The 27,745-nt window shown below is 44.6% G+C and overlaps 1 protein-coding gene across 1 annotated transcript; it reads left to right on the forward strand.

Moving 5' to 3' along the window:
* Positions 1 to 724: 724 nt before the first annotated feature.
* Positions 725 to 26,147, forward strand: myo7ba (myosin VIIBa). Its single transcript, XM_030726706.1, has 45 exons — positions 725 to 819; positions 944 to 1,128; positions 3,557 to 3,678; positions 3,749 to 3,891; positions 3,985 to 4,098; positions 4,455 to 4,608; positions 4,695 to 4,771; positions 4,850 to 4,969; positions 5,275 to 5,414; positions 5,502 to 5,712; positions 5,792 to 5,927; positions 6,362 to 6,534; positions 6,626 to 6,766; positions 6,868 to 7,026; positions 7,841 to 7,933; positions 8,567 to 8,661; positions 8,747 to 8,831; positions 8,914 to 9,132; positions 9,483 to 9,701; positions 9,781 to 9,990; positions 10,082 to 10,246; positions 10,480 to 10,779; positions 10,855 to 11,015; positions 11,097 to 11,223; positions 11,299 to 11,418; positions 12,689 to 12,862; positions 14,252 to 14,479; positions 14,571 to 14,738; positions 14,829 to 14,946; positions 15,887 to 16,013; positions 17,177 to 17,343; positions 17,433 to 17,614; positions 18,018 to 18,139; positions 18,214 to 18,368; positions 19,416 to 19,569; positions 20,023 to 20,178; positions 22,825 to 22,930; positions 23,023 to 23,136; positions 23,225 to 23,312; positions 23,407 to 23,513; positions 23,716 to 23,901; positions 24,846 to 24,962; positions 25,149 to 25,232; positions 25,305 to 25,424; positions 25,496 to 26,147. The coding sequence occupies exons 1-45, from the start codon at positions 739 to 741 to the stop codon at positions 25,589 to 25,591; spliced, it is 6,519 nt and encodes a 2,172-aa protein (XP_030582566.1). The 5' UTR covers positions 725 to 738; the 3' UTR covers positions 25,592 to 26,147.
* Positions 26,148 to 27,745: the final 1,598 nt, after the last annotated feature.

A 27,745-nucleotide genomic window follows, 5' to 3' on the forward strand; every position in this document is an offset into this window, starting at 1 on the left:
ACCCTGGAGGGTCACTGAGCATGCCCAAGGAAACACATACTGGTTAATTTTAGAAAAATATCTTTTCTTTGCAGATTTGAGTCACAGTTTAGTGATGCTGCACCTGAGTAAGGTAGGAATTAATTTTCTGTTTGCGTAATTTTAAGATGAAGATGATCCAAAATCATTACAAAATCATTCATCATAACTTCTGATTTCCCAACCAGGGGGATTTTGTATGGGTGGACACCGACTCTGGGGTGCCAATCGGGGCGGAGGTTAAGGTGACAGACACTGGGCAGCTTGAGCTGATCGACGATGAAGGAAAGGTACAAACACCTGTGCTCCTGTCACATTCTTCAGGTTAACGTGAGATCTGCTGGCCTTCTGTGTAACGTGAGGTCTTTAATAACAAACACACAGGAGCACAAGCTCAAGAAGACGAATGAGCGCAGCATCCGGGCCATGCACCCCACCTCCGTGAAGGGCGTGGACGACATGATCAGGCTGGGCGACCTGAACGAGGCCGGGCTGCTCAGGAACCTCCTGGTGCGGCACAAAGAGGGCATCATCTATGTAGGTTTCTGCTCCTATGATTCACCGCAGAGCCACCCAGTTTTATGACATCCATAACCCGGCAGCGCGTCCCCGCTCGCAGGGGACAGCGTTCGGCCTCAGACTTTGCCCTGCAGTTTATCACTGTGCTGTTGGTCTCCATAGAGACGAATGAGCCCGTGTTGACAGAGTAACCCAGTGTTTATGGGTCACAGCACGGCAGCAGCCCGACAGTGTTTAATCAGGAATAAAGATACTGCTGTGCAAGGCTGGGCCAATGACTCTGTCTGTGCTTCAGTTCTGTTATTGAGCATTTCTCTCTGCTTTGCCTCTCTGTGACTAATCTGTGAGTTCTGCATCACTGCGCGTTTCCTTCATCATAATAACGCGTTTGCTCTCTGCTCCAAAGACCTACACAGGCTCCATTCTGGTGGCGGTGAATCCGTACCAGCTGCTGCCCATCTACACCATCGAGCATGTGCACATGTACACGGACCGGCGGCTGGGGGAACTGCAGCCGCACGTCTTCGCCATCGCAGACAGCTGCTTCTTCAACATGCGCCGACACCGGAAGAACCAGTGCTGCGTCATCAGGTCGGGTTTTCACGGCAGTTCCGGCATTCAAACACGTCACACGTGCTGTTCGGCTTCTTATTGATCCCATTTTTAAGCTGCCGCCACATTAATTATATCCAATAAATGTGCTGACTGGGAAAATGATACAGCAGCAACAAAGAACAAGGTGAAAGGTGTGAGGTGAAGTGGATCGAGCCAGAAATACATCTTTTATTCTGGATATGTAATCATTCATTTTTTAAAATTCTGTGTTTATTCTTTATTATGACATTTGATTGAAAGTTCGTTTGTTTTTAGCTGGCTGTGATCAGACAGCCATCTGTAAGATTTCACTGATTTGAGCTCAGGATGATATTCTGGAGTATCGGGGTTATTTCCCGTATCTTCTCCGTGTGCACACATCCAGCTAAACCTTTCCAGGCTCCACACTGAAAAAAAGAGAGAAAGAAAGTACAGGTCTGCAGACTCTTTGGTCCAAGGAATAATTTACTTCTTAAAACATTTATACAGCAGCCATGTTTCAGCCTCAAGAAGCTCTAATCAGTACGACTCACTGTCATCACAAATCGACACAACAGGAGGGTCTCCAAAAACACAACCACTTCCAAAGAAGTGTTAACAGGAAGGAGAAAGCAGGTGTCCAATTAGGATTAATATGAGAGCAGTTCATTTCAAAGAAAGGGTCAAAACTGTGATGCATGTTTTATTCACAGAAGATACGGTTCAGTTTTATTTAAATAGCACCGATTCACAGCAACAGCAGCTCAAGGTGCTTTATAATGTAAAGCGAAGATGCTAAAATATCAGAGAAAACACCAACCATGAGCAGCATTTGGTAAAAGCAGGGATGAAGAACTCCCTTTTAATCAGGGAGGAGGAGCCATCTGTCTCCACGGGTTGGGGAGGTGAGGGGAAAGAAGGAGAGCATACGAATCCACAGAGACATTATGGGAGACGAGGAAAAACCTTAATGACTCGCAGCAGTTGTCTATAAATACATGTGGAGTAGAGGAAGAGTGCTCAGTGCATCATGGGAACCCCCCAGCAGACTAGGCCTATAGCAGCTTAACTAAGGGAGGGTTCAGGGTCACCTGATCCAGCCCTAACTATAAGCTTTATCATAAAGGAAGTTTTAAGCCTAATCTTAAAAATAGAGAGGGTGTCTGTCTCCTGAATATGAGCACCATATATAGCCATGTATAAAGTGCTTTGAGTGCTCAGCTAGAGTAGAAGCGCGCTGTATAAGGACCAGTCCGTTTACCAGTGTGTCCCACATTTCCTCCAACACCCATTAGATCACTGAAAAAGCTCATAACCACCTTCCATTTAAATTCCTCCCATGTAGTGCAGTTAGTTGCTCTATATTCCCACCTATCCTGTGATTTATCTATATCACTCATGTTTTTATCTGTGTTGTTCACATCAGAGTGTGTGATAAAGGTGCCAAAGGTGAAAAGTCAGACATTCAGATGATTTAAGCCTGCCACCTGGTGCTGGTGTGCACGCGAGCTGCTCTAAGGCAGATCATTTCCTCTTATAAGTCGAATGTTAGTGCTGAAACTTTATGAAGTACTTCTGAAGTACTTTACTGCACATTTTTCATGTGGTTAAATGATACAGTAACAGATGTTTGCACTATGGCTTTGAAGCAGGACATCAGGACTGGAAGAGTCCTGTCTCTGCTGTAAAACTGAGAATCATTCACAGCCAGCAGATGAGCTCTCGGGATTTGGGGGGAGAAGGGGGTGGTACTTATTTATAGAGTTTATTTATACTGTACAGTTACTTTTTTATATAATTGTGTTTATTTATATGAAAAATAAAAAGGTAAAACTGGTAACAGGAGGTGGTTAGTTTGTGATATTACTCTGACCTAAATTTACTGCTCTTGTATTGAAGTGGGTCACATGTTGGCATCGTCACATATGACTGGGTAGTGTTAGCAATTTATAGCCAACAGCCTGTGTTGTTTGTTTTTTGAATGAAATTCTCAAGGAAATTCATCACTTTTTGATGAGTGAAGACAGAAAGTGTCACAGGCCGGAGCTATCTGATGACCGGGGGGGGGGTCCCATGGGATTTTCTGGTTCTTAAGTGGACCACAGCGCTCATGACTTTGGAAACCACTGCCTTACAATATCAAGTGTTGTGATTTGGTGCTATATAAATAACATTGAATCGAGGGTTCTCAGGTGCACGCCTGGATTGGTTCTTTTATACCGTCTCAGGTGTTTTAGAGCCGACCTCATGTGGCCGTAAGGGGAACTGCAGATTTTGGCTTCATGTTTCAGCTCCTGAGGCTGAAAACAAGAGGACCTGATCCCCATAGAACTGCTCTTTCATTGCACTGAAGTTTAGTTTTGAGCCAAAATCTTTTGGGAATTTTTTAAAGTAATCAGGAAATCCATCTTACCTGCATTTCCACATTTGTCTGTTTTCCCATCAGTGGAGAGTCGGGAGCTGGGAAAACTGAGAGCACCAAGCTGATGCTGCAGTTTCTGGCTGCAGTGAGTGGTCAGCGCTCCTGGATTGAGCAGCAGGTCCTTGAAGCAAACCCCATCTTAGAGGGTATGTTTTCCTAGTCAGCACCTTTTTTTCATTTGATCTGCTTTTCATTAACTGTAGCTTCTCCTCTCAGCCTTCGGTAACGCCAAAACCATTCGGAATGACAACTCCAGTCGATTCGGGAAGTACATCGACATCAACTTCAACAAGGGCGGGGCCATTGAAGGGGCCCGCATCGAGCAGTACCTGCTGGAGAAGTCCAGAGTGTGTCGTCAGGTGGGAACATCGGGCTGCTGAATATCTGTGGAAATGACGGCGTGTTAGAAGTCACACTTCCCTGTAGTAACGAACATGTGCATCCATGTGCAGGCGCCAGAGGAACGAAACTACCACATCTTCTACTACATGCTCATGGGCATGTCGGCAGAGAAGAAGAAGATTCTTTCACTTGGAAGTGCTGCTGAGTACAAGTATCTGACCATGGTACTGTGATGTTTACATTAAAGACTGTATTCATTTCTGCTTTTTGAGGAGTGACGGGCTAAAATGGGGGGGTGACGGGTGGGGGTAACCAACCAAATTCATTTTACGCCAACTCTGTGCAGTAATCTAAAGCCAAAATGTTCCTTTTATTCACCATGATTTTTCTCTATAACCATCTCTGAGCATCAGATTTATGGTCTCTATCATAGGTCCATCAGTAAAACTGCACTGATTTAATGTCTGATGCAGGAACAGAAACAAACACCTGGATGTTTGATCTGTTTTCACTGCTTATTCACTGATCATTTACCCCGGCCTGGTAGATGATTGATTCTATTGGTTTTTAACCTCAACAGGGTAACTGCACCAGCTGTGAAGGGCGCGATGATGTGAAGGAGTACGCTCACTTTGAATCAGCTCTGAAGATCCTCACATTCACAGAGAACGACTTCTGGGAAATCTCCAAGCTGCTCGCCGCCATCCTTCACCTGGGCAACGTGGACTTTGAGGGTAAAGGCAGCCATTAAAATCTAATATTATTTTGAATTGGGTGCAATCTTTTAAACACCTGACATCAATTTTCCATGTAATTCCAGCCACCATCATAAATAACCTGGAGGGCTGCGACGTCCTCGCCTCAACCCATTTCAAAATGGCGAGCGAGCTCTTGGAGGCATGTGTGGTTTTCCCCTGCAGATACTCTCAGACTTTAGAGCTGAACTTGTCTGACTGTGCTGTCTTGTTGCCTCAGGTGGATCCCAAAGCTCTGGGGAAGTGTCTGACTCAGCGCTCCTTCCAGACCGCCAGAGAGAGCGTGACCAAATCTCTGACCTCTGCTCAGGCTGTGGATGGCAGGGACGCCTTTGTCAAAGTAAAATGCGTGACACTTATTTTAAGGAGTCAGGAGGATGGGCCTAGATGGTTTAATGACTCATGCAGTTAATCAGAGACTAATCAGAGCTTACTTTGCAGTTTAGATCATATTTCTAATCAAAACACAAATATTTAAAGTTATAAAATGCAGAAGAAGAGCAAATAAATACGCAGATACTGATTAGAGAGCGGCCTTCAGCACACCGATAGCTTACATTACTCATCATCACTAACCACTAACAAACTCCAGTTCAGTGTCCTCATTGGGAAAGCTTTATTGCTGCATCTGTGTTATTGCTCCAGGCTATATATGGACGACTTTTCATTTGGGTCGTGGACAAAATAAACAGCGCCATCTACAGGCCGCCCGAGGGGGAGAACGACGTCCGACAGTCCATCGGCCTTCTGGACATCTTTGGTTTTGAGAACTTCAGCAAAAACAGGTTTGTGTCCTCCTCAGTCCTCGTGCCATCGGAGCTCTGCTCTGATTAAGCTAAAAGTCCTCCATCTTTGTTTCTCCTTTAATGCAGCTTTGAGCAGCTGTGCATCAACTATGCCAACGAGCAGCTGCAGCAGTTCTTCGTCAAGCACGTCTTCAAGCTGGAGCAGGAAGAGTACGCCCGTGAAAACATCGTTTGGAAGCACATTGACTATCAAGACAACCAGAGGACCCTGGACGTGCTGGCCAGCAAACCAATGAACTTGCTGGCGCTTATTGACGAGGAGAGCAATTTCCCCCAGGTCTCTGTCCTCCTCGTACCGTAAACTCTGCGTCAGACCAAAGCAAGGCAGGTTTTAAACATGTAACTTCATTTTTTAGGGCACAGATGCCACCCTGCTCCAAAAGATGAACGTGGTTCATAAGAAAAGCAGCATCTACATTCCCCCAAAGAACATCTATGAGACACAGTTTGGAATCCAGCACTTTGCTGGGCAGGTCTTCTATGACTCACAAGGTACACTTAAGGCTTTTAAAGCCAAGCCATCGTTCTTCTGGTGTTCTGCTCTGATGTTCTGCTCCGATGTTCTTCTCCAATGTGCTTCTCCAGTGTTCTTCTCTGATGTTGTTCTTAGATGTTCTTCTCTCATGTTCTTCTCTGAAGTTCTTCTTCGATGTTCTTCTCTGATGTTCTTCTTCGATGTTCTTCTCTGATGTTCTTCTTCGATGTTCTTCTCTGATGTTCTTCTCTGATGTTCTTCTCTGATGTTCTTCTCTGATGTTCTTCTCTGATGTTCTTCTTCGATGTTCTTCTTTGATGTTCTTCTTCGATGTTCTTCTCTGATGTTCTTCTCTTATTGTTCTTCTTCAATGTTCTTCTCTGATGTTCTTCTCTGATGTTCTTCTTCGATGTTCTTCTTTGATGTTCTTAGTGTTTCTGTTTTGTTTTAGGTTTCCTTGAAAAAAACCGTGATACGCTGAGCTCAGATCTCATTCAGCTGGTGGAGAAATCCACCAGCAAACTCCTCAAACAGGTGTTTCATCATGAGCTGACTGCCACTTCCGGTACCATCAAGAGCTCCAACCCCAGGATGATCATAACCACAGCCAAAGGCAACCCCCGGGTCGGTGCAGCCTTTTAGATCCTGACCATTCGGCTTCACCATCACTGTAAATAATTATTTCCACATAATTACACTTTATTTGTATCAGCAGCCAGCGGCTGACAGCAAGAAGCGCATGCCAACTCTGAGCGGCCAGTTCCGCCAGTCCCTGGATTCCCTGATGAAAACGCTGACTGCGTGCCAGCCGTATTTCATCCGCTGCATTAAACCCAACGACTTCAAGAAGCCCATGGTGAGGAGATGGCCTTCGTCCTCGCAACCAGAATAAAAACACGCCTGAAAACTGAAAATCATTCCTTCAAGTAAATCTCATTTTGTGCCCCTTTGTCTCAGCTGTTTGACAGAGAGCTGTGCATGCGGCAGCTCCGTTACTCCGGTATGATGGAGACCATCAGGATCCGGAAAGCTGGGTATCCTGTGCGCTACACGTTCGATGAGTTTCTGACTCGATACCGCGTCCTCCTGAAGACTTCCCTCTGTGACCCACAAACTGTGAGTTGGACAGTGTAGCCGGGGTGTGAAGTGTGAGGCTGCGTAAGGTTGGAGAGTGCGGTTTCTGTAGGGGTAGCACCAGTTTAATGTCTGTGCCACAGAAACAAGCACCGCTACTCTGGATGTTTGATTTCTCTGGAGACAGTTGGAGTTCACATGTTCTGTATAACAGTTTGACTATAACACAGTTATCAAACAGAATACAAAATCCCAGATACTTCGGCCAGGTGTTGGGGTGTACTGAGGCCCACTGGGTGGCTTGGCTTCAAATATATTGGAGAAAACCCTGAAGATGATGATGAAGAAGGTGACTCATTAACAACATGCAAATTTAATGGCTTAATGGTTAAATCTGGTGCCTGGAAATGCTTAAAAAAACGCACTGTGTCAAAGGCAAAACTTGGTATAAAAGGAAAACATTTAGGACAAAAATTATATCTTTGTTTTCTTTTTACTTTAATAAACTTTGAGACCCACTGATATATCTGCTGATATATTATCATATATTGGTACCTGAATTTGTAATGGCTGATAAAAGAGCATTTAAAACGTAAAGAAGAGATGGGAGAACGTGTTATAAGTTGATGTTACATCATTTGTCCACCAGAGGGCACTCTGCAACTTCCTTATTGACAAACGCGAGCATCAGCTGATCCGAGCGAAAACGATGTCAGATTTTAATATTGGTATGAGTATCAGTTTATCAGCAGGGCTCTAATAAGCATGTTTAGACAATTTTCTTAAGCAAAGACTTTTAATTATTCTTTAATCTTTTCCTCTGTTGTATTCTTGGCTGATTGTTTGGTTTTCACAGGAGAGCAAAGAGAGATGCTGTGAAAGCATCTGTGAAAACGTGCTTACCGGAGAAGGTGACTGGAAGACCGGAAAGACGAAGATATTCCTCAAGGTGCCTCCTCACACTTCTCTGTTCGCTCTGTTGTTGGAGTGTGGATGCTTGTATGAACCACAATGAACAGTGGTACCTGAATCCATGTGGTTTGAAATATGCAATCATAAAGTGCATAAAGGTCCATAAAATCAAAAACCTTACCTGATTTAAATTTGACTAATGAGCCCTTCAAGGCCATCTCTTGGTGCACCTTTGGCTCTCTCCATTTATCCTTTAAGCTAACAGAAAACGCAGGAAATGCAGAAACACAGGAAACGCAGGAAATGCAGAAAGGCAGGACACACAGGAAATGTAACAGCCTTGATTTATTGTATTTTATTGTATTTTACTGTAAAACTAAGAATTGCGATGACTTTCTGGTGATTGTCAGTTTTTTCATTTCTGAAAAATTTCTTTATCTTTTGGAGTTTGTTAAAAATGTTGCAGAGGACCTGAAGATTTATTGTGTTTGAATGTTATTTTGAGGGTACGTGAGGGTGGGCGGGACTCCAGAGGTGACCTTGAAGGGCAGACTGGACAGATTTTTCCTGAAACTTCAGGATCAGCTCTGTAAATGCTTTCATAGCTTTTTGGACGTGTTTTTGTCCACGAAAGGAATGAATTTTAAATTTCTGCTATTTTCTCTCTCAGGATTTTCATGACACAATGCTTGAAATAGAGCGAATGAAAGAACTAAATGTGAAAGCACTGTTGATCCAGAAAGTCCTGAGGGGCTACAAATACAGGTAAGATCCTCTAAGCGTTGCTTTGTTCCATGTGAACTTCTGCTTCGTGTCTGTTTCATGGCTGCATGATTCATACCCTCTAAAGGAGAGAATTCCTGAGGAAAAGGTCAGCCGCGGTCGTCATTCAGAAACACTGGAGGGGACACAAAGGCAGGAAGCTGTATAGAGTGGTGAGCCCCTTGTGAAAAGGTCATTATCACCTTGAGTGGAGGCCTGGCTTGATTCAAACCTTGCCTTATCCTCTGAATCCAGGTGCAGCTGGGCTTTGCCAGGCTGCAGGCACAGGTTCGCTCTCGCCAGCTGCACTTCCAGTATAAAAAGAAGAGACAGGCGGCCCTCGTGCTGCAGACCCATGTCCGAGGATACGTGGCCAGGAAGGAATGGAAGCGCAAGAGAAAGGCAGTAATCCTGCTGCAGGCACACACCAGGGGCATCCTGGCACGAAAAGCTCTCGAAAAGATGAAGAGAGACGTAAGTTCCCCTTCATCACGACCACCACCCACCGACCCAGCAATCCACCAGTTTCATCTGTTTGTTCTTTAGTTCTGCCATTATTCTAGCATGTATTCAGTCAGTTTAGAGCATAATTTCAATGATTTAGTGCTTTGGTAATTTGGCTTTTTGAAACTAGTCATCACGATCAGACTGACGCCGTACACAGCAACGAGCCACATCTTACAACTTACTGAGGTCGTAGGTCAATGTGCAGCAGGGTCATTTCCCCATAGACTTCAGACTCATTTTTGCAATAAGAGGTGTCGCCCCCTGCTGGCCATTAGAAAACCAACCGCAGGCTTAAAGCCGTTGTTGTGCTCTTTCAGATGTACCTCTCTGCTAAAGAGAGAGAAGAGGAGCAGCGGCTCATGTTGGAGAAGCAGAGACGCTTGGAGGAAGTGCTGAGTCAGAAGAGAGAGATGGAGGCCAAAGCACAATCTGAGTCCATCACAGACCAGGAGATGGTGGATGACATGTTTGACTTCCTCACCTTCATGCCCAACACTGTGGGAGGGCAGGAGGGGCAAGCACCTGTGGGATATGAGGTTTGGGAATCTTCTGGCAGGTGTGGTAGGATTTTTGGATGAGAGTGGATGAATCACGTGTGCCTGTGTGTGTTTGCAGAATTTTGGTGGGAAAAGGATAATTGAAGAGATAGACATCGATGAAATTCCCATGGAGGATGATCTTCCCAAAGAAGACTACGATGACCTGGATGAGTACTCCTTCAACAAGTTTGCCTCCATGTACTTCCAGGGTGCGGCCACCCCCACCTACATCCGACAGCGGCTTCGTCAGCCCCTGCTCTACCACGAGGATGAGGATGATGTTCTGGTGCTTCTCCGTGACCGCCTCACATCATAATCCCACTTGTTTCTGTCTGTTTTAAAGAATTCTGATAACGTCTCTGCTGTGTTTTCCCCAGGCTTCGCTGACAGTGTGGTGGATCATCCTGAGGTTCATGGGAGACCTCCCTGAGCCAAAGAAACACGCCCAGGTCGGGAGACCCTCCACACAGGAACGCTTTATGCCACAGGAGCTGATTTCCAGAAAGGACAGACGTCTCAGCAACATGGTGGGCCTGGATCAGGTAAAAGCCTCACTTGGAATCAGCGTTTTGGTTTTATATATATGTACCTGATGTCTGGTCCCGGTATCAACCTTATCTCCTCTGTCTCTGGACTGCCTTCACTGCAGCTGCTGCTCTTTTCAGGCTGCCTCCAGGACCCTGTTTGCACCACAAGTCTGTGGTGCAAACATGTGTGTTTGTGCATGTGTGATCGGGCCTCATCCCTTCAAAGGTTTATTCTTTCTTTCTTTTAGAGGTTGCTGAGGAGTAAAAAAGAAGCACAGCCTTCTACAGTCCCTGAGCCGGCAGCACAAAACAAAAGGGGCTCCATCTTCGCAGACATCCTCACGAGAACCAGGAAGGCTTCTGCTGCGCCCGGCCAGACAGCTCAAAGCCCGAAGGTGTACACCGTACCGGAAGGCAACCCTCGAGGAAGGAAGGGCTCCACATTCACTGACCTGCTGTCCAAGAACAGGAAAGTTTCAAATGTACAAGAAAATGGAATTCCCAGATCCAACGCAAACGTCAGGAAGCCCTCCATCATCATGGAGGAGGTGAGCCACAAGCCTACATATTTTGTTGCAGTTCACTTTTTAAACACACTCACGGACACTTCCTGGCTTTTATAGTCAGAGGAGCTGGCCGAAGTTTCCAAGCCGACCACTCTGCAGACTGTGAAGGAGGACCCTGAAGTGTTGACCGGAGAGTTGGACACGCTGGACAGGCCCCTGTCCTCTCTGGAAAAACTCCACTACATCGTGGGATATGCCATCGTCAGGCCCGACCTCAGGTTAAAGAAGTTTGAAATCACATGGCTCAGCTGTTGGTATCGCTTTCTCAGCTTCTGCTGATGCACAGTTTTCTGCCTCAGGGACGAGATTTACTGTCAGATCTGCAAACAGCTTCAGGACAACAACAATCGTACAAGCTACTTCCGAGGCTGGATCCTGCTGTCGCTCTGTTTGGGCGTTTTTCCTCCCAGTGAGCGCTTCATCAGGGTGAGTACATCAGCTGCGTGTATCTCAGCGACGGGCCGCGCGCTGTGATGTTTTACTGTGATCTCGTCTCTGCAGTACCTCCAAAGTTTCATGCGATTCGCTCCAAGTGGCTACGCGTCCTACTGCGCTGAGAGGCTGCGGCGCACCGTGGCGAATGGCATGCGAGAGGAGCCTCCCTCCTATCTGGAGCTGCAGGTGCTGAGATTTACACAACTTCATGTTAAAAATGCAGCAGTTACAGAATTCATCAGTTCATATCAGTAACTCTACATGACAACAACACTCCTGCATTAAATCTGTGCCACAGACTGATGTATCTACATGTGTGATTAGAGTTTTCTTTGGGACCACGTTTGCACATCTGGATTCGTTTATCTCGCTCTTCTGGGCAGATCCTCTCAGGCGCCATCAAGTGTCTGTGAGCTGTCTTCTTCAGGTCTCTCCACAGGTGCTCCGTGTCCTTGATGGGACACTCAAACTCAGTCAGAAGGTTGATTAGACGCCACTGCAGGGATGTCTCGATTTGTCTCTGCAAAAGGGTTTTTCTACAGTTTCCTGCATTAAAGTCACGTTTACCCAGAACAGAGCAGAGCTGGTGTGTCTGTGGTCCCTCTCATCATAAATACCATCAAACATACACCTTCCTCTCAGTGGAGTGAGTGTTTTCAGGATCAGAAGGTCCCACCATCAGAGCCTTATGGTTCCATTCAATCACTTCCCTGTTAGAAACGTTCCCCTAACTGTGGAATAAGGCTGAAATGTTGCTGGTAAGTTAGTGTCCAAGGTAGCCGCAGCCTCCAGGATCACACAGAATAAGACAGAAAGTTGTCTGTCTGGGACAAAGAAGTAAAAGTATCTTCAGCAGCCTCCCTTGGTGCATCTGAGCTGAGGTCCAGTCAGTTCTTGTGTCCCTGCAGTGCTTGTTGAGCCTCTGCTGCAGCTGCAGCCTCTGCTGTTTCTCACCTTTTCTTTCTGTCTATTAGTTACTGTTACTGAGTTAGTTTGGAACATTACAGCTTCCGTAGGAATTAAAAGGCGCTCGGTAAGTGAGAGCACCTCTGTGGGCGTTCAGACGTCACGGTGGTCCTCAGGACAGCAGAACATTGTGCCTTACAGAGACCTGAGCGATGGAGTAGAGTCGAGTTGAGTAGAGTAGAATATTATGGGCCACTGAGCGTGGATGCATGCAGGAAGTTTAGTGAGCCCACGGCCTGAGATTCCTTCTGTTACCCTGATCCAAACTTCCTGTAGAGAACATGTGAGGAACATTTTAAAGATGGTGGCTGCAGTTCTCAGTTACAGAGTCCTGCTTTGGCTATAACGATGTGGCAGCTGAAAGCTCAGACCCTGAACTACACATATCTCTGGATACCTTCAGTGGAGTAAGCTGCTGCTTTAAGCACCTGCATGTGATCAAAGTGTGATTTCCACTGAACTGACGGGGTTATTTCCTGCTCTGTTACAGGCAACCAAGACAAAAAAGCCCATAATTGTGACGGTGATGCTGATGGATAACCGCTCCATTAATGTCCCCATTGACTCAGCATCGACATCTAAAGAGATCTGCCAGCTCATCTCCAACAAGATCAAACTCAAGGACACCTTCGGCTTTTCTATCTATGTGGCCCTGTACGAAAAGGTATGTGTTCACAGGCAGATCCGAATTCTGCCGTCCTTTCAGTGGAAACGGATGTGGGGAAAGCAGAGTGTCCGGAATTAGACATCTATCAGCCACAGCTCATAAATAATAAACACTCTTTGTGCTGTGCCTCCAAACTGTTTGTTTCTGTGGCAGAAAGGAGGAGAGGATACAAAAAAGTCACTGGAATAATCCAGTTACAGTTTACAGTGCCTCAAGGCACTGTAAACTGTAAGGTAGAGACCCTACAAGAATTATAGAGAAAACCCAACAGTCACCCTAATCTTAAAAATAGAGAGGGTGTCTGTCTCCTGAATCCAAGCTGGGAGCTGGTTCCACAGAAGAGGGGCCTGAAAGCTGAAGGCTCTGCCTCCCATTCTACTCTTAAGTATCCTAGGAACCACAAGTAAGCCAGCAGTCTGAGAGCGAAGTGCTCTGTTGGGGTGATATGAGACTATAAGACAATGAAGAGAAGCCAATATGGGAGAAATCTGCTCTCTCTTTCTAGTCCCTTTCTAGCTGCAGCATTTTGGATCATCTGAAGGCTTTTCAGGGAGCTTTTAGGACAGCCTGATAATAATGAATTACAGTAATCCCTCACTTATCGCGGGTGTTACGTTCCAGGAACACCCGCGATAAGTGAAAATCCGCGAAGTAGGGACGCTATATTTATTTTAATACTTATACATTATTTTAGTAGTTATACACTATTTTAAGTTTAAGTTTTTATAAACCCTCCCCACACACTTATACACTTATATATTTGGTTTATACACCAAATATATACATTACTGTACAACACGTACTACACATGTGAAGAACGAGTACCGCAAAAACCCACGAAACAGCGAAAATACTGCAATAAATATTTTACACTAATATTGATTGAAAACCTGCGAAACAGCGAGTCCGTAAAAAGTGAACCGCGAAGTAGCGAGGGATTACTGTACAATAGTCCAACCTAGAAGTAATAAATGCATGAATTAGCTTTTCAGCATCTTTCTGAGACAGAAATATTAGAGTGTAGCCTACTGATTAAATTACTGTTGTTACAAGTGTACAAATATAGACAGAATAGTCTCTTCTTTCTTTTAGGAAATTGGCATTTGTAAAAAATTAAAACAAATCAAAAAAGTTTCATGACAAATGTGGGTGAGCTTGGGGGCCCCCTGGTGGTCAGGGGGCCCTATGCAGCCGCATATGTCGCCTATGCCTCTGGCCGGCTCTGCATGACAGGATGCTTATTTTATTATTTTCACTAAAGAAAAACCCAAAGCATCTCAAATAAATGAGTGTATGAGTAATTTCATACTGGTAAATGTACAGGCTGATTGTGAATATCAGTCCACAGACAGATGATAGATATTAATGGCTTGAGCTGTCTTGAAGGCGTGGGCTCTGGGCAGCGGCCGGGAACACATGATGGACGCCATCTCCAGGTGTGAGCAGGACACAAAGAGGAAAGGAGGCCAGGAGCAGCACGCTCCCTGGCGTCTCATCTTCCGGAAAGAGGTCTTCACCCCCTGGCACGACTGCAGAGATGACAAGCTCAGCACAGACCTCATCTACCAGCAGGTCATCCATGGTCTGAAGTTTGGAGAGTACCAGTGCCAAAAGGTGGGCCCCTACTGACTGTAGACAGGCTTCCCAATAAGTGTTCCCACCATGCACCTCTAACAGCTGTTTTTCACACATTTCACTCCCCCAGGAGGACGACTATGTCGACATCACTGCAAAACATTTGTACATCCAGCACGGCTCAGACAGCCGTCCAGAAAACGTGAAGGAAGCCGTGCAGGACTGCATCAGTAACTCTTTGCTGGAGGCCAAATCAGAGGCTAAATGGGTGCAGATGGTCAGCACCGCTCACGCTCAGGTCAGCCACGTCCTGCATCACACGGTGCAACATAGAAAGGGTTAAAAACGGCTGCAGGCAGATGACTGTGTCAACTGTGGACTTTCACAGGGCTCGTATCAAGGTTCAAAGCAAAAGGAGGGTTCGCTGAAGGCGGAGATGGTCGACTACGCCCGAGAGAAGTGGCCCATGTTCTTCTCCAGATTCTTTGAGGTTGCCAAGCTGTCAGGTAAGTTTTCCTTCATGTAAAGTCAAACTCTAACAGTCAGTCTGTGACCACATCTTCTCCCCTAAACCTGGAAATAATCTGCTTGTTTCAGGTTTGCAGCACTGTAGCATTAGCGCTGGTCTCTATAAACCTGTTATTACGGGTCAGACTTCCTGCACAGCCATGAATTAAATGAATTCACCTGAATAATCTATTAACTGGAAAGTCTTAAATCAAATTTTCAACAGTCAACAGACGTAAAAGTTTGGGTATGATTTTATTTCCTGTCACGTCTGAATGAAATGGGGACAGGAAGCTCGGCCCTGCAGCGCTCCGAGTCTAAGATGGGAATCCAGGCGGTGGTTTCAGACAGACTCCACACAGTCACAGTCAGAGCCTCCAGTTTCAGCAGGACTTAGTCTTCATTTCCACCTGAGTGATGTTAGAAAGTCTTAAATTTAACGGAGTTACAGAGCTGACTGAAATCCTGCGGGTGGGTGCAGAAAGCTTCACTGATGCATGCACATGCTGACACCTGTGTGTAAACAGGCGTGTTTGTATACAAATTTCAATCATGTATCAGTAATTTGTCGAATACGTAACCGAATAAACGATACTTTCATCAGATTTAGATCATAGGTTTGTTTTAGAAATTAAGCTGCAGGCTTGTAGTTGGAGGCTGGGGGTTAAATCTTTATTATCATTGTGAGCAGTAGCTTCAAACCTCTGAAGCCACATCAGCCAATAAAAGCAGCTTTTCTGCTTCAAAGTGATGCTGATTGGACTCTGTGCTGCAGCCCTCTTATCGTCAGTGAATCCAGGCACTGCTGCTGCTTTCAGCTGATATATTTCACACTTTCTGTCTTATTTTAAATGGCAGTTCATAGTAACAGGAAGTAAACATTGTTGTGTCTCCATGAGTCGTGCTCTTTGGGCTCATTTCCTCCACGGATGCTTCCAGGTCCTCCACTGCCAAAGAGCAAGTTTATCGTGGCCATAAACTGGACTGGAATCACGTTCCTGGATGAGCGAGAGAAGAGGCTGGTGGAACTCTCCTTCCCAGAAGTCACTGGTGTCAACACCATAAGGTAGAGCTGTTTCTGATTGGTCCAAGAGAAGCAGAGGGGGAAACAAGTTTACTAGATGACGTTGTTATCAGAGGTGCACAGACGGTGACGTTCTGGTTCGATTCCCGGCCGATACCGGAGCTGTGCAGATAATTACAATAACATTAGTGTCATGGAAAACAGGATCATCCAAATAAAACTATTATGTTTCTAGATTTTTCCCTGCATCCTGTTTCTGAAACGCTGCTAACCCACCACCCAGGCTCAGAATGAGATGAGACGGAAAACTGAACCAGCTGATCGGGAACACTTCAGGAATCTCAGAAACTGTTTCTCTTTACAGTTCAACAAAAGACGAGTTATTGCTTTTAATAATCATCATCTCCATACTGATCCAAATAATGCTGATTATACTTTCAGCCGTAATCGAGCAGCTCTTCAGTCTTTTTAGTTCCTGTTTCCTTCTTTATTCCAGGCTAAAGGAGAAATCTTCCTTGTTAAGAGTGTTTGACCTGTTTTAAATGTCGGCCGCTGATAAATGCAGTCTTTTATGCAGGCAGAGTAGGACCCGAGTGCAGGATTCACTTCCAAAATAGAAAAACTGAGGCAGGAGTCAAAATACTGAAGGAAGCACACAGCATGACGAGGACGTGACGAAGAGCTGAGGAAACGTGAGGCCTTAAATACGGAGCAGGGGAGAACACAGGAACAGGAAGTAGGAAAATCCAGGACCGTGACAAACGTGCATGTCAGCAAAAACACTGATCGATGTTTCACTTTTCGAGTGTTCTTCGAAGATCCCTGAAGCCTGAGCCGGTCATTCATGTATGACCGTAGTCTCTCAGGTTTTCTCCGTCACTTTCCTGATAGTTTTTAGTGCGTCTTTCTTCTGTTTGTGCTGTTTAATGATAACAATCATAATAAATTTATTAATAGAGCTGCTTTTAAAATGAGAGTTTTACACTGAAGGCTGAACATTAAAGTCACACGAGAAACAAAGAAACGAAACCTCCTGAGAATGTAACACAGGACGGTTTAAAATCTGTAGTAATGTAAAAACAGCTGCTAAGCAGACAGTAAAAACACTGTAAAGTCACATAAACATGAGTTTTATTGTGATCCTGTTTTATGCTGAGGTCGGTCAGCAGGACGGCTCTAATCTGGTTTGTGGTTCTCTCTCTCAGGGGCGGTAAAAGATCTGGCCAGGCTGTGTGTCTGCTGACGCTGAAAGGAGACTTCACCCTGAGCGGCTCCACGGCCGAGGACATGGCCGAGCTGATCACCATGTTCCTCAGCGGGCTGACGGAGCGCTCGCAGTACGCCGTGGCCCTGAAGGAGGTCGAGAAGAAAGGTCGGCGCGCCGGTTTCTCCTCCTCTGAAGTCACTTCTCCTGAATGCTATCCGACTCCTTTCTGAGTTGTTTTTTTCACTCCTCTCCAGATGATCCCATGTTCCTCAGCTTCAAGAAAGGAGAGCTCATTATAATCATCAAAGACAATGAGTTCTCTCAGCAGAGCGGTTGGATCAAGGGCCAAAACGATCGCACGAAACAAACAGGAGCCGTCCCCATCGATGCCATCTTAATCCTGCCGACGCTCAGCAAACCCACCAACGAGGTCATGGTACGGAGCAGCCAGTTAAAACCCCTCTGAGATGAGTAATGCTGCAATCTGCCAATTCTCATGAAGAAAAGATCACAAAGATCACACTGACACATAATTACACAGAATAATCAAAATATAAAGAGAATAAATAAAGTAAAAAATGAATACAAACAAAACAATAAGGAATCAAAGAAAAAATGAAGTGTACAGAAAGAAAAAAGGAATGAAAAAAATATTGATTTTTCATTTTATTTTGTATTTTTTTTAATTATTTTTGAAATTTGTTTATTAGCTTTCATTCCCTTTTTTCCCAGGCGTGCTTGAAGTGTTGCAGTTTTTGTGGTGGAATAAGCAGACAAAGCTGGTCGTGTCTCCTCGCTCGCTCGAAGCTTAAATGTAGTGGGTGTTTCCTTTGTTTCAGAGCCTCATCAACCTGTCACCAAACCAGAGGAAGGACATCATCGAGACCACCATGAAGGAAACGGGCACAGTGGGCAGAGTGGCTCTTTACTCGCTCAAAGATTTCTCTCTCGAGTATTTCAGGTACTTGGAAGTCTTTTTTCACCAGCAGGTCGGTGAAACGGCACTGACGGCAGCACTCCCTGTCCTCTTTCCAGGCAGCCCACTAAGGATGTGAACCGTCAGGTGATTTCTAGGAACGCTGCTCCTGAAAGGTTGTGGGTCAACTCCAGAGAGCCAATCAGACAGCCGCTCCTCAAGAAGCTGGTGGGCCACTCGGAGTTCAGCCACAAAGCCTGTCTGGCCTTCACTGATATCCTCCACATACGGCTCCTATCCCTGCTCCTTTGGCTTTCACCATCAGGTGAACCAGTATTTATTATTACTGCAGGCAGTACAGAAAAGCTGGGCAAAGCCAAAGTTGCATTCTTTCTAGTGGCCAGAAGGTGGCGATAAGTCTGAGTGTATAGAAGTCCACGAGAAAATGACCTCGCTGCAAACCTGACCTATGACCCCGGTAAAGACCTTCCTCATGAGTTTATGGTCTCTGTAACTGGCTTTAAGTCGTATTTCATAGAGCACGATGCTCGTTGTAGTTTGAAATGTATAATAAAGTGGGTTGGGCTGTAGGGCGTGACAGGTCGTTACGATGTGAGTGGATGTGAGTGGATGTGAGTGGATGTGAGTGGCGATCAGCTAACTGTGCCCACACCCCTGACTCCAGTATCCAGGTGCCATAAAGAGCTGTTATGAAACTATCCATAGAGTCCAGTCAGGCTGTAAAATGTTTATTTCTGCTGTATCATTTGAACATGGCAGTTGGGAAGGGGGGGGGGGGGGGGGGGGGGGGGTGACTCACCAACCTAAAAAACAGCACTTTTTGGCACTTCCTCCTTGGCTTCATTTTTTTTCAATCCAGTAGTTGCACCGCGATGATGATGATGATGATGATGGTGTATTTATTTTAAGATGTTACTAAAAGGCAGAAACACTAGGGGGCGCTAACCTAACAGTTTAATCATCTCAGTCAGCAGTTCCACAGTGGCATCCAGCAGGGCCTAGCATTCACTGCACAGTGAGCACTAGTGGACAGAGACCAGCTGAACATCTCAACAATACGAAGTTCTAACATTAACCTGGTTCTCTTTTTTCCCCTATTTATACTTCTGCCAACTCTTCTTGGTTATTTTAGGCCCAGAAACTAGTAAACAAGCACACAAGGAAGTAGTAATGAGTACACAGGACAGAAACTGAAACTTTTATATTTCAGAGGTACAAACTTCTGAAATATCAAAAGGACCAAATACTCTGAAGCATCAGCTGTTTTTAAACCCACCCTTCTTCCTTGACTGCTGTGCACCCATCCTGAAGTATATGGGCGACTACCCCACCAAGCAGCAGCAGAATCCCCTCGAACTCACAAACCAAATCTTTGGTCCCGCCACCGAACACGAGGCGCTGAGGGATGAGACCTACTGCCAGATCATGAAGCAGATGACCAGCAATAATAACCGGTACACGCCTTATTTCTCCTTCCTGTCATTTCCTTATCCACGGCTCCTTTAAAAACATTTAAATTCATATTTTTAATTTATATCGCCTCAGGTAACTGTGATGGATAATCATACATTATACAGCTGTAAGAAGGAGCTGACAGCAGTTTCGGTCCATGGCCTGCATCAGTCTCAGTCTGAAGCAGTTTAACCTGCCAACTGTCACAATGTGGAAAATTAATACATAAACCTATTAAAACAAATGTATATATTTACACACAACTTTCCATCATGTTGCATAAGAAGTAGATTGTCATGCTCATGGAAGAAGAAATGATTCAGAATGAGTAAATATTGTGGTTTCTCATTTGAAGGCTAAAATATCGGAGGTTTGAAAGCCTTTGTTTGAGTGGAGGAGTGAACAGGAAACAGATGAAGTCTATGTTCATCATTATTTTTGGTATTCTTCACCAGGTTCAGCATGGAGCGGGGCTGGCAGCTGCTGTGGCTCTGCTGCGGCCTGTTTCCTCCCAGCCAGCCTCTCCTGAAGCACGCTCAGCGATTTCTGGAGTCGCGGCGCAGAGAGCCCCTGGCCTCCGACTGTCTGCAGCGCCTGCAGAGCTCTCTGAGGTTTGAACCGCACATCGGGCTGCATTATGCATCACTAACACACAGAAGACGACGGGTTTGTGACAGGAAGAGTGCATGTCGATAGCTTCTGCTTCTCATTGATCGCAGAGGGAGCTCTTTATAGAGTGGTAAAAGACACTGTATCACTCTCCCCCAGGTTCACAAAGGAAATCTGACTTCTGATTTTAGGTGCTGTGAGCATGAGCTGTGCAGAACTCACTCGTAGTGACGAACACACTCCTTTTTTATACATGTGTTGCATCACCTTCAGTGAGGTGAACACACTTAGCATTTGCATGACCTCAGATATAAATACATCTGATTTGCATTCAGTTCCCTCTTTAAAGCCAGCAGACTCTTTTATTAGTACTCAAAAATACAAATACAGAAAGCAAAATGTTAAAACTGCCCTGAATACATTTTTTCTACTCTTAAATCTGTGTGATGTCACAGAAAGCAGATATCTGTGATATAGAAGCCCCGCCCGCCTACTCTGCAAGTCTTATATAGAAGGAGCAGAACTTTGGCTTAAAGGAAACCGAAAGGAAGGATCATTTTCAGTCATGCAAAGCTACTCTACTGGAGTCCAGAAATGAAAATATGGAGGCACAAATTAGAATAATCAGTGGCACACTAGGCTCCCTTTAATCAACTCTTGCAACACAATACAGTTGACCCATTTTATATCAGAAATGTGGAGAAATGCAAAGTACTGTAGCCGGAACGTTGTTTACATCATTTGCATGTTAGATCAAGAGCTGTTAAGTGTGGTTTCTCTCAAAGATTCTTGAAAGAGTAGTTGTCAAACAGCTCACTGATCATCTGCAGAGGAACGGTTTATTTGAAGAATTTCAGTCAGGTTTCAGAATTCATCACAGTACAGAAACAGCATTAGTGAAGGTTACCAACCACCCCACAAATCTTAGAAACATGGTGTCAAACCAGATACTTACTTTACTTTGGCCTCCAGTAACACTGTGAGAAATCTTGGAGTCATTTTTGACCAGGATATGTCCTTCAATGCACATATTAAACAAATATGTAGGACCGCTTTTTTGTATTTGTGCAATATTTCTAAAATTAGAAACATCCTTTCTCAGAGTGATGCTGAAAAGCTAATTCATGCATTTATTACTTCTAGGCTGGACTACTGTAATTCATTATTATCAGGCTGTCCTAAAAGCTCCCTGAAAAGCCTTCAGCTGATCCAAAATGCTGCAGCTAGAGTACTGACAGGGACTAGAAAGAGAGAGCAGATTTCTCCCATATTGGCTTCTCTTCATTGGCTCCCTGTTAAATCTAGAATAGAGTTTAAAATCCTTCTCCTCACATACAAGGTCTTGAATAATCAGGCACCATCTTATCTCAAAGACCTCATAGTACCATATCACCCCAACAGAGCACTTCGCTCTCAGACTGCTGGCTTACTTGTGGTTCCTAGGATACTTAAGAGTAGAATGGGAGGCAGAGCCTTCAGCTTTCAGGCCCCTCTTCTGTGGAACCAGCTCCCAGCTTGGATTCAGGAGACAGACACCCTCTCTATTTTTAAGATTAGGCTTAAAACTTTCCTTTATGATCAAGCTTATAGTTAGGGCTGGATCAGGTGACCCTGAACCATTCCTTAGTTATGCTGCTATAGGCCTAGTCTGCTGGGGGGTTCCCATGATGCACTGTTTCTTCTTCATTCTGTTTATACCCCACTCTGCATTTAATCATTAGTTATTATTAATCTCTGTCTCTCTCCTCCCTCACAGCAGATGCCCCCCCCCCCCCTCCCTGAGCCTGGTTCTGCTGGAGGTTTCTTCCTGTTAAAAGGGAGTTTTTCCTTCCCACTGTCACCAAGTGCTGCTCATAGGGGGTCGTTTTGACTGTTGGGTTTTCTCTGTATTATTGTAGGGTCTAAATTAAAACCACCTAAAAGGATAAAAACGATGACGATTCGTCAAGACAAAACCATTTCCGAAAGTGTAAATTAATTTTCTTGCGAAATTAATTAACATTTGTCGTCGTTTTTATCCTTTCAATTTAGTTATCGTTTCGTTTTCATCATGGAAAAAAGGGTTGTTGGTGAAAACTATGACGAAAATCTTTCGTCAATGAAATTAACACTGTCTGGCAGGAGAAAAAAAAATCTAAGTCTGGTATTGGCGATGAGGCGGAGTGTGCAGGGTGCACGCTGCTTGCTAATTGCAGCGATAGAAGAGTTCAGATAGTTAACCAGTTAAATTCTCAGCCGGTGCGAGACGACCTCAGCATGGCACAGCGCCGTGCAATCAACCGCTGGCTAAGTCGACTGCAGAAGCAGAAGTAACTGTAGACCGGCTAAAGCAGTTTAAATGACATGTCCTAATCAGCTGATGTGACCTGGCACTGAGATCAGCTGACCAGAATTATGGGGTGTACCTGAGTCTGTGACCTTGAATTGTGCTCACATCTCTAAATTACTTGAAGACCTCATATTCAGCCTTCAAGGAGTCCATGAACTGCTGCTATGGCTGTTGGTTCTGGAGTAACTTGTATGTTTTGCACTTAACCTAAATCCAGGTGGTACTAAGGAGAACAGGCAGGAACCCTGAACTTTTGGACCATCTTTTTAAATAATGACACAAAAAAGCAGGTGACCAAGCATTTGCTGTTCTTCTGTAGGATGGAGCCCAGGAAGCTCCCACCTCACCAGGTGGAGTTAGATGCCATCCAACAAAACAGCACCCAGATCTGCCACAAAATCCACTTCCCCAATGACACAGACGAGGTAATGAAAACCAAAGAGGCCAAAGGACCAACAGCATGATTGATTAGAGAGGATGTTTTGGGTTATCTGTGATTCCTCTAATCCTTCTCCAGGTTTTTGAGGTGGCCACCAACACCAGGATCAGGGACCTCATTCAGAACATTTCCAGGAAGCTCGAACTGTCTTCAGCAGACGGCTTCAGCATTTTTGTCAAAACAAATGACAAGGTTCATTTTTCTGCATTTATACAACACAGTGTCCTCCGTCTCTGATAAACTAAAAACCAGCCCGTGGTTGTGCTTTATTGTGTTTCAGTTTCTCAGCTTGAATGACGCAGACTACTTCTTTGATAGTCTGAGGTCAATTACTGACTGGTCCAAGAGCGTCAAGAGGATAAATGATGGTAATAAATCACAAGAGTGACAGCAGGACTGTATGTTTGGCCATATTTACCTGTAAAAACCTCTCTGCTCGTGTGTGTGTGTGTGTGTCTGCAGTTGGGCCGGCCAACATAGCCTACACTGTGTTCTTCATGAGGAAGTTGTGGTTCAATGTAAACCCTGGCAGAGACATAAAGGCTGACCTTATCTTCCATTTCCCTCAGGTACATTTGAATGATGTCTCATTTTCCAGTTTTTCCGGCTGATGTGGTGTCAGATATTTCCATGAACTCTTCCTCACATGGACATTGAGTCGGAGATTAAAATCTAGAAACAGGCTCTAACCATACTTAAATACTTGGTTTGAAGGTCAAACTTTGGCCAGATCTGCTGGAAAAAATGAACTAATATCTTTCTAACTTCCAGGAGTTACCCAAGTACCTGAGAGGCTATCATGCTTGCACCAAAGAGGAAATGCTCAACATCGCGGCTATTCTCTTCAGGATTAAGGTCAACAATGATAAGAGCCAGTTAGTCATGATTCCCAAGCTTCTGAAGGAACTGGTGCCCACGGAGCAGCTGAAGGCCATGTCTGAAAATGAGTGGAAGAAGGTAGGAGGGCTTAAAGGATAACACTGTCATTATTCTTTGTTCTTATTGTCAACAAAGACCAAAACCAGCAACTCAACTGCCAATACTTTCCAAATTCATCGTCCTTTCTGAAAAAGTCAGTGTTAGCAGCTGTGGCTCAGTTAGCTGCAGCTGTACTAACACAATAACACTGCTAACGTTCTGATGTCTCACAGGTTCCCCAAATAGCAGACTTCAGTACATGCACGTTCATGTTTCAGTCCAGGTTTACCCAGATCATTAAAGCTACCCTGACGCCAGCATGCTTGCCAGCATGAGTGCAGGGCTGCTGCACATCCATTACCTTCACTGTGGCACAAAATAAAGAGCCAAAGGATTATTGTCTGTATCATAGCTTCTTTTTCTTCATCTAATTTTTTCAGAGGATCATCTGCCTCCATCTCACCCTCTCCCAGCATCCTCCTCCGTCACTCCAACCCTCTGCATGTCCTTCACTACATCCATGAACCTCCTCTGAGGTCTTCCTCTTTTCTTCCTGCCTGCAGCTCCACCTTCAGTATCTCCACCCTCCCTCTGCTGCATATGTCCAAGCCATCTCAGCCTCTCTGACTCTGAGCCGTCCCTCTGATGGACTCATTTCTGATCCTGTCCATCTTTTTTCCATTTTCAGGTTTTAGAAAAGTTGCTGAAACAGTTCAGAGTGATGCTTTTGTTTGGGTTCTCTGAGCACTTGCTGAGCATTTAAAGCTGAATTTTAGTGGTGATTAACAACAGTGTTAATCAATAAACTACAGTGTTTATGGTAATAAAAACATGTCTCTCAGTCCAGTCACTGATGGACAACAATGAATATGTCCCCATTTCAGCTCTCTGAGTTTACCTGAAGCTGTCAGAACATCATTAACCTCATTGGAAGCGCAGAGATGTGAGTTTCACTCTGATATAAATCTGATCTCCATTTTCAGAATATTACTGCCTCATATAATAAGCAAACCGGGATGACAGCTGATGAAGCTAAGGTGGCGTTTCTGAAGGCGGTTCACCGTTGGCCGACGTTCGGCTGTACTTTCTTTGATGTGAAGGTGAGGCCCGCCTGCAGCTCACACCATGGTTATCCTGCCATCAGCGATCAGATTGGTTGGTTGGGTGGGCGGCGTTATTCTCTGATGGTTATTGATATCTGTCAGTATTTCTCGAGTCTCTTTGACTGCTTCTGCAGATAAATGTGGCGCAGTGACAGTTTCCTTATTGTCTGTCTGTCTGTTCAGCAAACATCAGAGCCAAAATTTCCTGATATTGTGCGAATTGCCATCAGCAAGCAAGGACTCACAATCATCCATCCTAAAACTAAGGTGAGAGAAAGTCTAAAACTGTCTGCAGCAGCAACCATTCCTCGTGTTAACGGTTCTCTTTTTGGCTTTAAGGAATCTCTGGCAACTCACCCATTCAACCGCATTGCAAACTGGTCCAGTGGCAGCACCTACTTTCACATGACGATTGGTAATCTAGTCAATGGCAGCAAGTTCCTGTGTGAAACTTCACTGGTAAGAAGCTAATCACTCTGTTAGTTTGGATTCTCTTTCCTTTTCTTTACCTCGCTGTCTTCTTTTAAAAGGGCTACAAGATGGATGATCTTATAACCTCCTACGTCAACATGTACCTCAGAGAGAGGAAGGCCGTGCAAACCAGGAGCCGCCGCTTTGACCTCTAAAGCCAGCAGCACGAGCAGAGGGTCTGTTGCTGCAGGCTGAACATGCAGCAGTTCTGTTTTTGGATCGGAAATCAGATTTTTTTGTGCTTTCTTTAAAAAACATTGAATTATTGCATGAAACTAAGCAGCTGCAGAAAGTCTGAAGTTATTGGCCTCTTTGGACTTTTTAATGATTGACGATTCATGAACATGTCTTTGTATTCAGAACCAAAATAACCATGAAGCAATATTATAAATGAATGAACCCGGAGTAAAAGTCAAAAAGTTTAATAAGATTTGTTCTGCTTGTGTAAGTGTGAGTTTCAGTACATTTGTGTGTTGAGTTTTTGGTCTACAGACATCTGAGTCCATTTCAGGTCCACTGCACTGTATTCCTGAGGAAAGCCTGGATATTTTATCTGTCGCTGCTCACCAAACTTCCACAGATGTCATCTATGTGCACAGGACGTATTGTTTTGGATGTGTGTTCAAGTTTGTGTTTTAAAAAGTGAACCTGTGAACAGACATGAAGTTACCCGACTTCAAAACATTAAAGCGTTTCTTGTAAGCAAATTTACATTCAGTGTTTCTTTCTCCAAAAAATGAGCAAAGTGAAAGACTGAAAATGGTTTTTGGAAAATGATAAAATCAGATTTTTATTATACGTCTTTTAAAGCTTCGCTGGTGCTGCGTCAACCCAGCTCCACGAGGTCATTAAAAGTTTAAAAACTGATTATGGTACCCTGAAGTGAACTCACAGCATGACTGTAGCTCAGGAGGTAGAGCAGGTCACCTACTAATTGGAAGGTTGGTGGTATGATTCCTGACTGCTCCAGTCTGCATGCCAAAGTATCCTTGGTCATGATAATGAACCCCAAGTTGCTCTTCGATGCAACCATCAGAGTGTGAATATTAGATAGAAAGCACTTTGATATAAATGGGTAAATGCACTCTGAGTGCTCAGCTAGAGTAGAAAAGCGCTGTATAAGAACGGGTCTATTTATCATCTTCAAACCAGGACTCAAAACCTACCCATTCCAAATTGCATACTTGCTTTAGTTCTTTTGGTCTTTTTAGTTTCTTGTTTGTGCTTTTTGTGGTTTGTCTTGTTTTCTCCCCTTTAAAGTGTCCTTGGGTGTCATGAAAGGTGCTTATAAATAAAATGTATTATTATTATTATCTTTAGAAGAACAGGAAGTAAATCTTTGAAATGATTTTGCCTTCACGTCAAGTTTATGTTCGGTTACACAAATGCTTTAAAAACAATTTCCAACCAGGCGTGAGAGTAGCTGAGGGGGTCTGTAGAAAGAGTAGCCCATCAGCTGCTCTGTAAAAACCTGAAACCTGTGAGCTGAATAAAAGCAGTGAGCTGGCAGCAATGAGCACACCGGTATGACCAAGAGTTACAAAATAGACTTGATAATTTCATTCAGTATGACCCAAAATAAGTGACTGAGACCATAAACTGAGCAGGAAAGTGTTCACAGAGGTCAGAGAGCCGTTTTCCTGCAGACCACAGCTATCGCCATCTGGTGGCCTTCATGTAACCATAAAGCAGTCAGCTTCATCTTTCTGACCTGGAGCTTCGTCCATCTGTCATACTGTCTATGGCTGAGAATGGAGAATAAGGAATTAAATAGCTAGCTAAAATTCTGAACAAAGGGACCGTGGTTGGTCCCACAGAGAGCTTAACTCCCTCTGGTAACTGTCACCAGTGGGCAGTGTCACAGACATGTGGAGCAGCCGGTCTGTGGTTCAGCCAGCTGTGGAGAACACTGAAGTGAAACTGAGTGTTAAAAACAATGAACACCACCTGTGAGGTTTTTCATAGCATTTGACCCATGCCAGTGGTTCTCAAACTTTTTCCATCATTATTTTCATGGGGGGGTGCGGTACAGGAGCTCTCTGTAAATTACACAAAACACGGTGACGGCAGAGGATCTCGGCTTTCGTGGCTGTCTCCAGAAGTCGCCAAAGTCACTGGAAAAACTCACTATATTTGTTGCTAGTTGCTTTATTAATGTTACCAAGGTGAATTTCTTTGTTCCAGAGTGAAAATTATTACAATGTTAAACATTAGTTCCACGTGACTTTTCTCCCAGGTCACCTGTGCCCCACCTCTCATGACCCTTTGAGAATCACTGACCTATGCACAGCGTCAGCCCCATTGGGGAC

The sequence above is a fragment of the Archocentrus centrarchus genome, chromosome 4 (genome assembly GCF_007364275.1).
Source record: "Archocentrus centrarchus isolate MPI-CPG fArcCen1 chromosome 4, fArcCen1, whole genome shotgun sequence".
Classification (NCBI taxonomy): domain Eukaryota; kingdom Metazoa; phylum Chordata; class Actinopteri; order Cichliformes; family Cichlidae; genus Archocentrus; species Archocentrus centrarchus.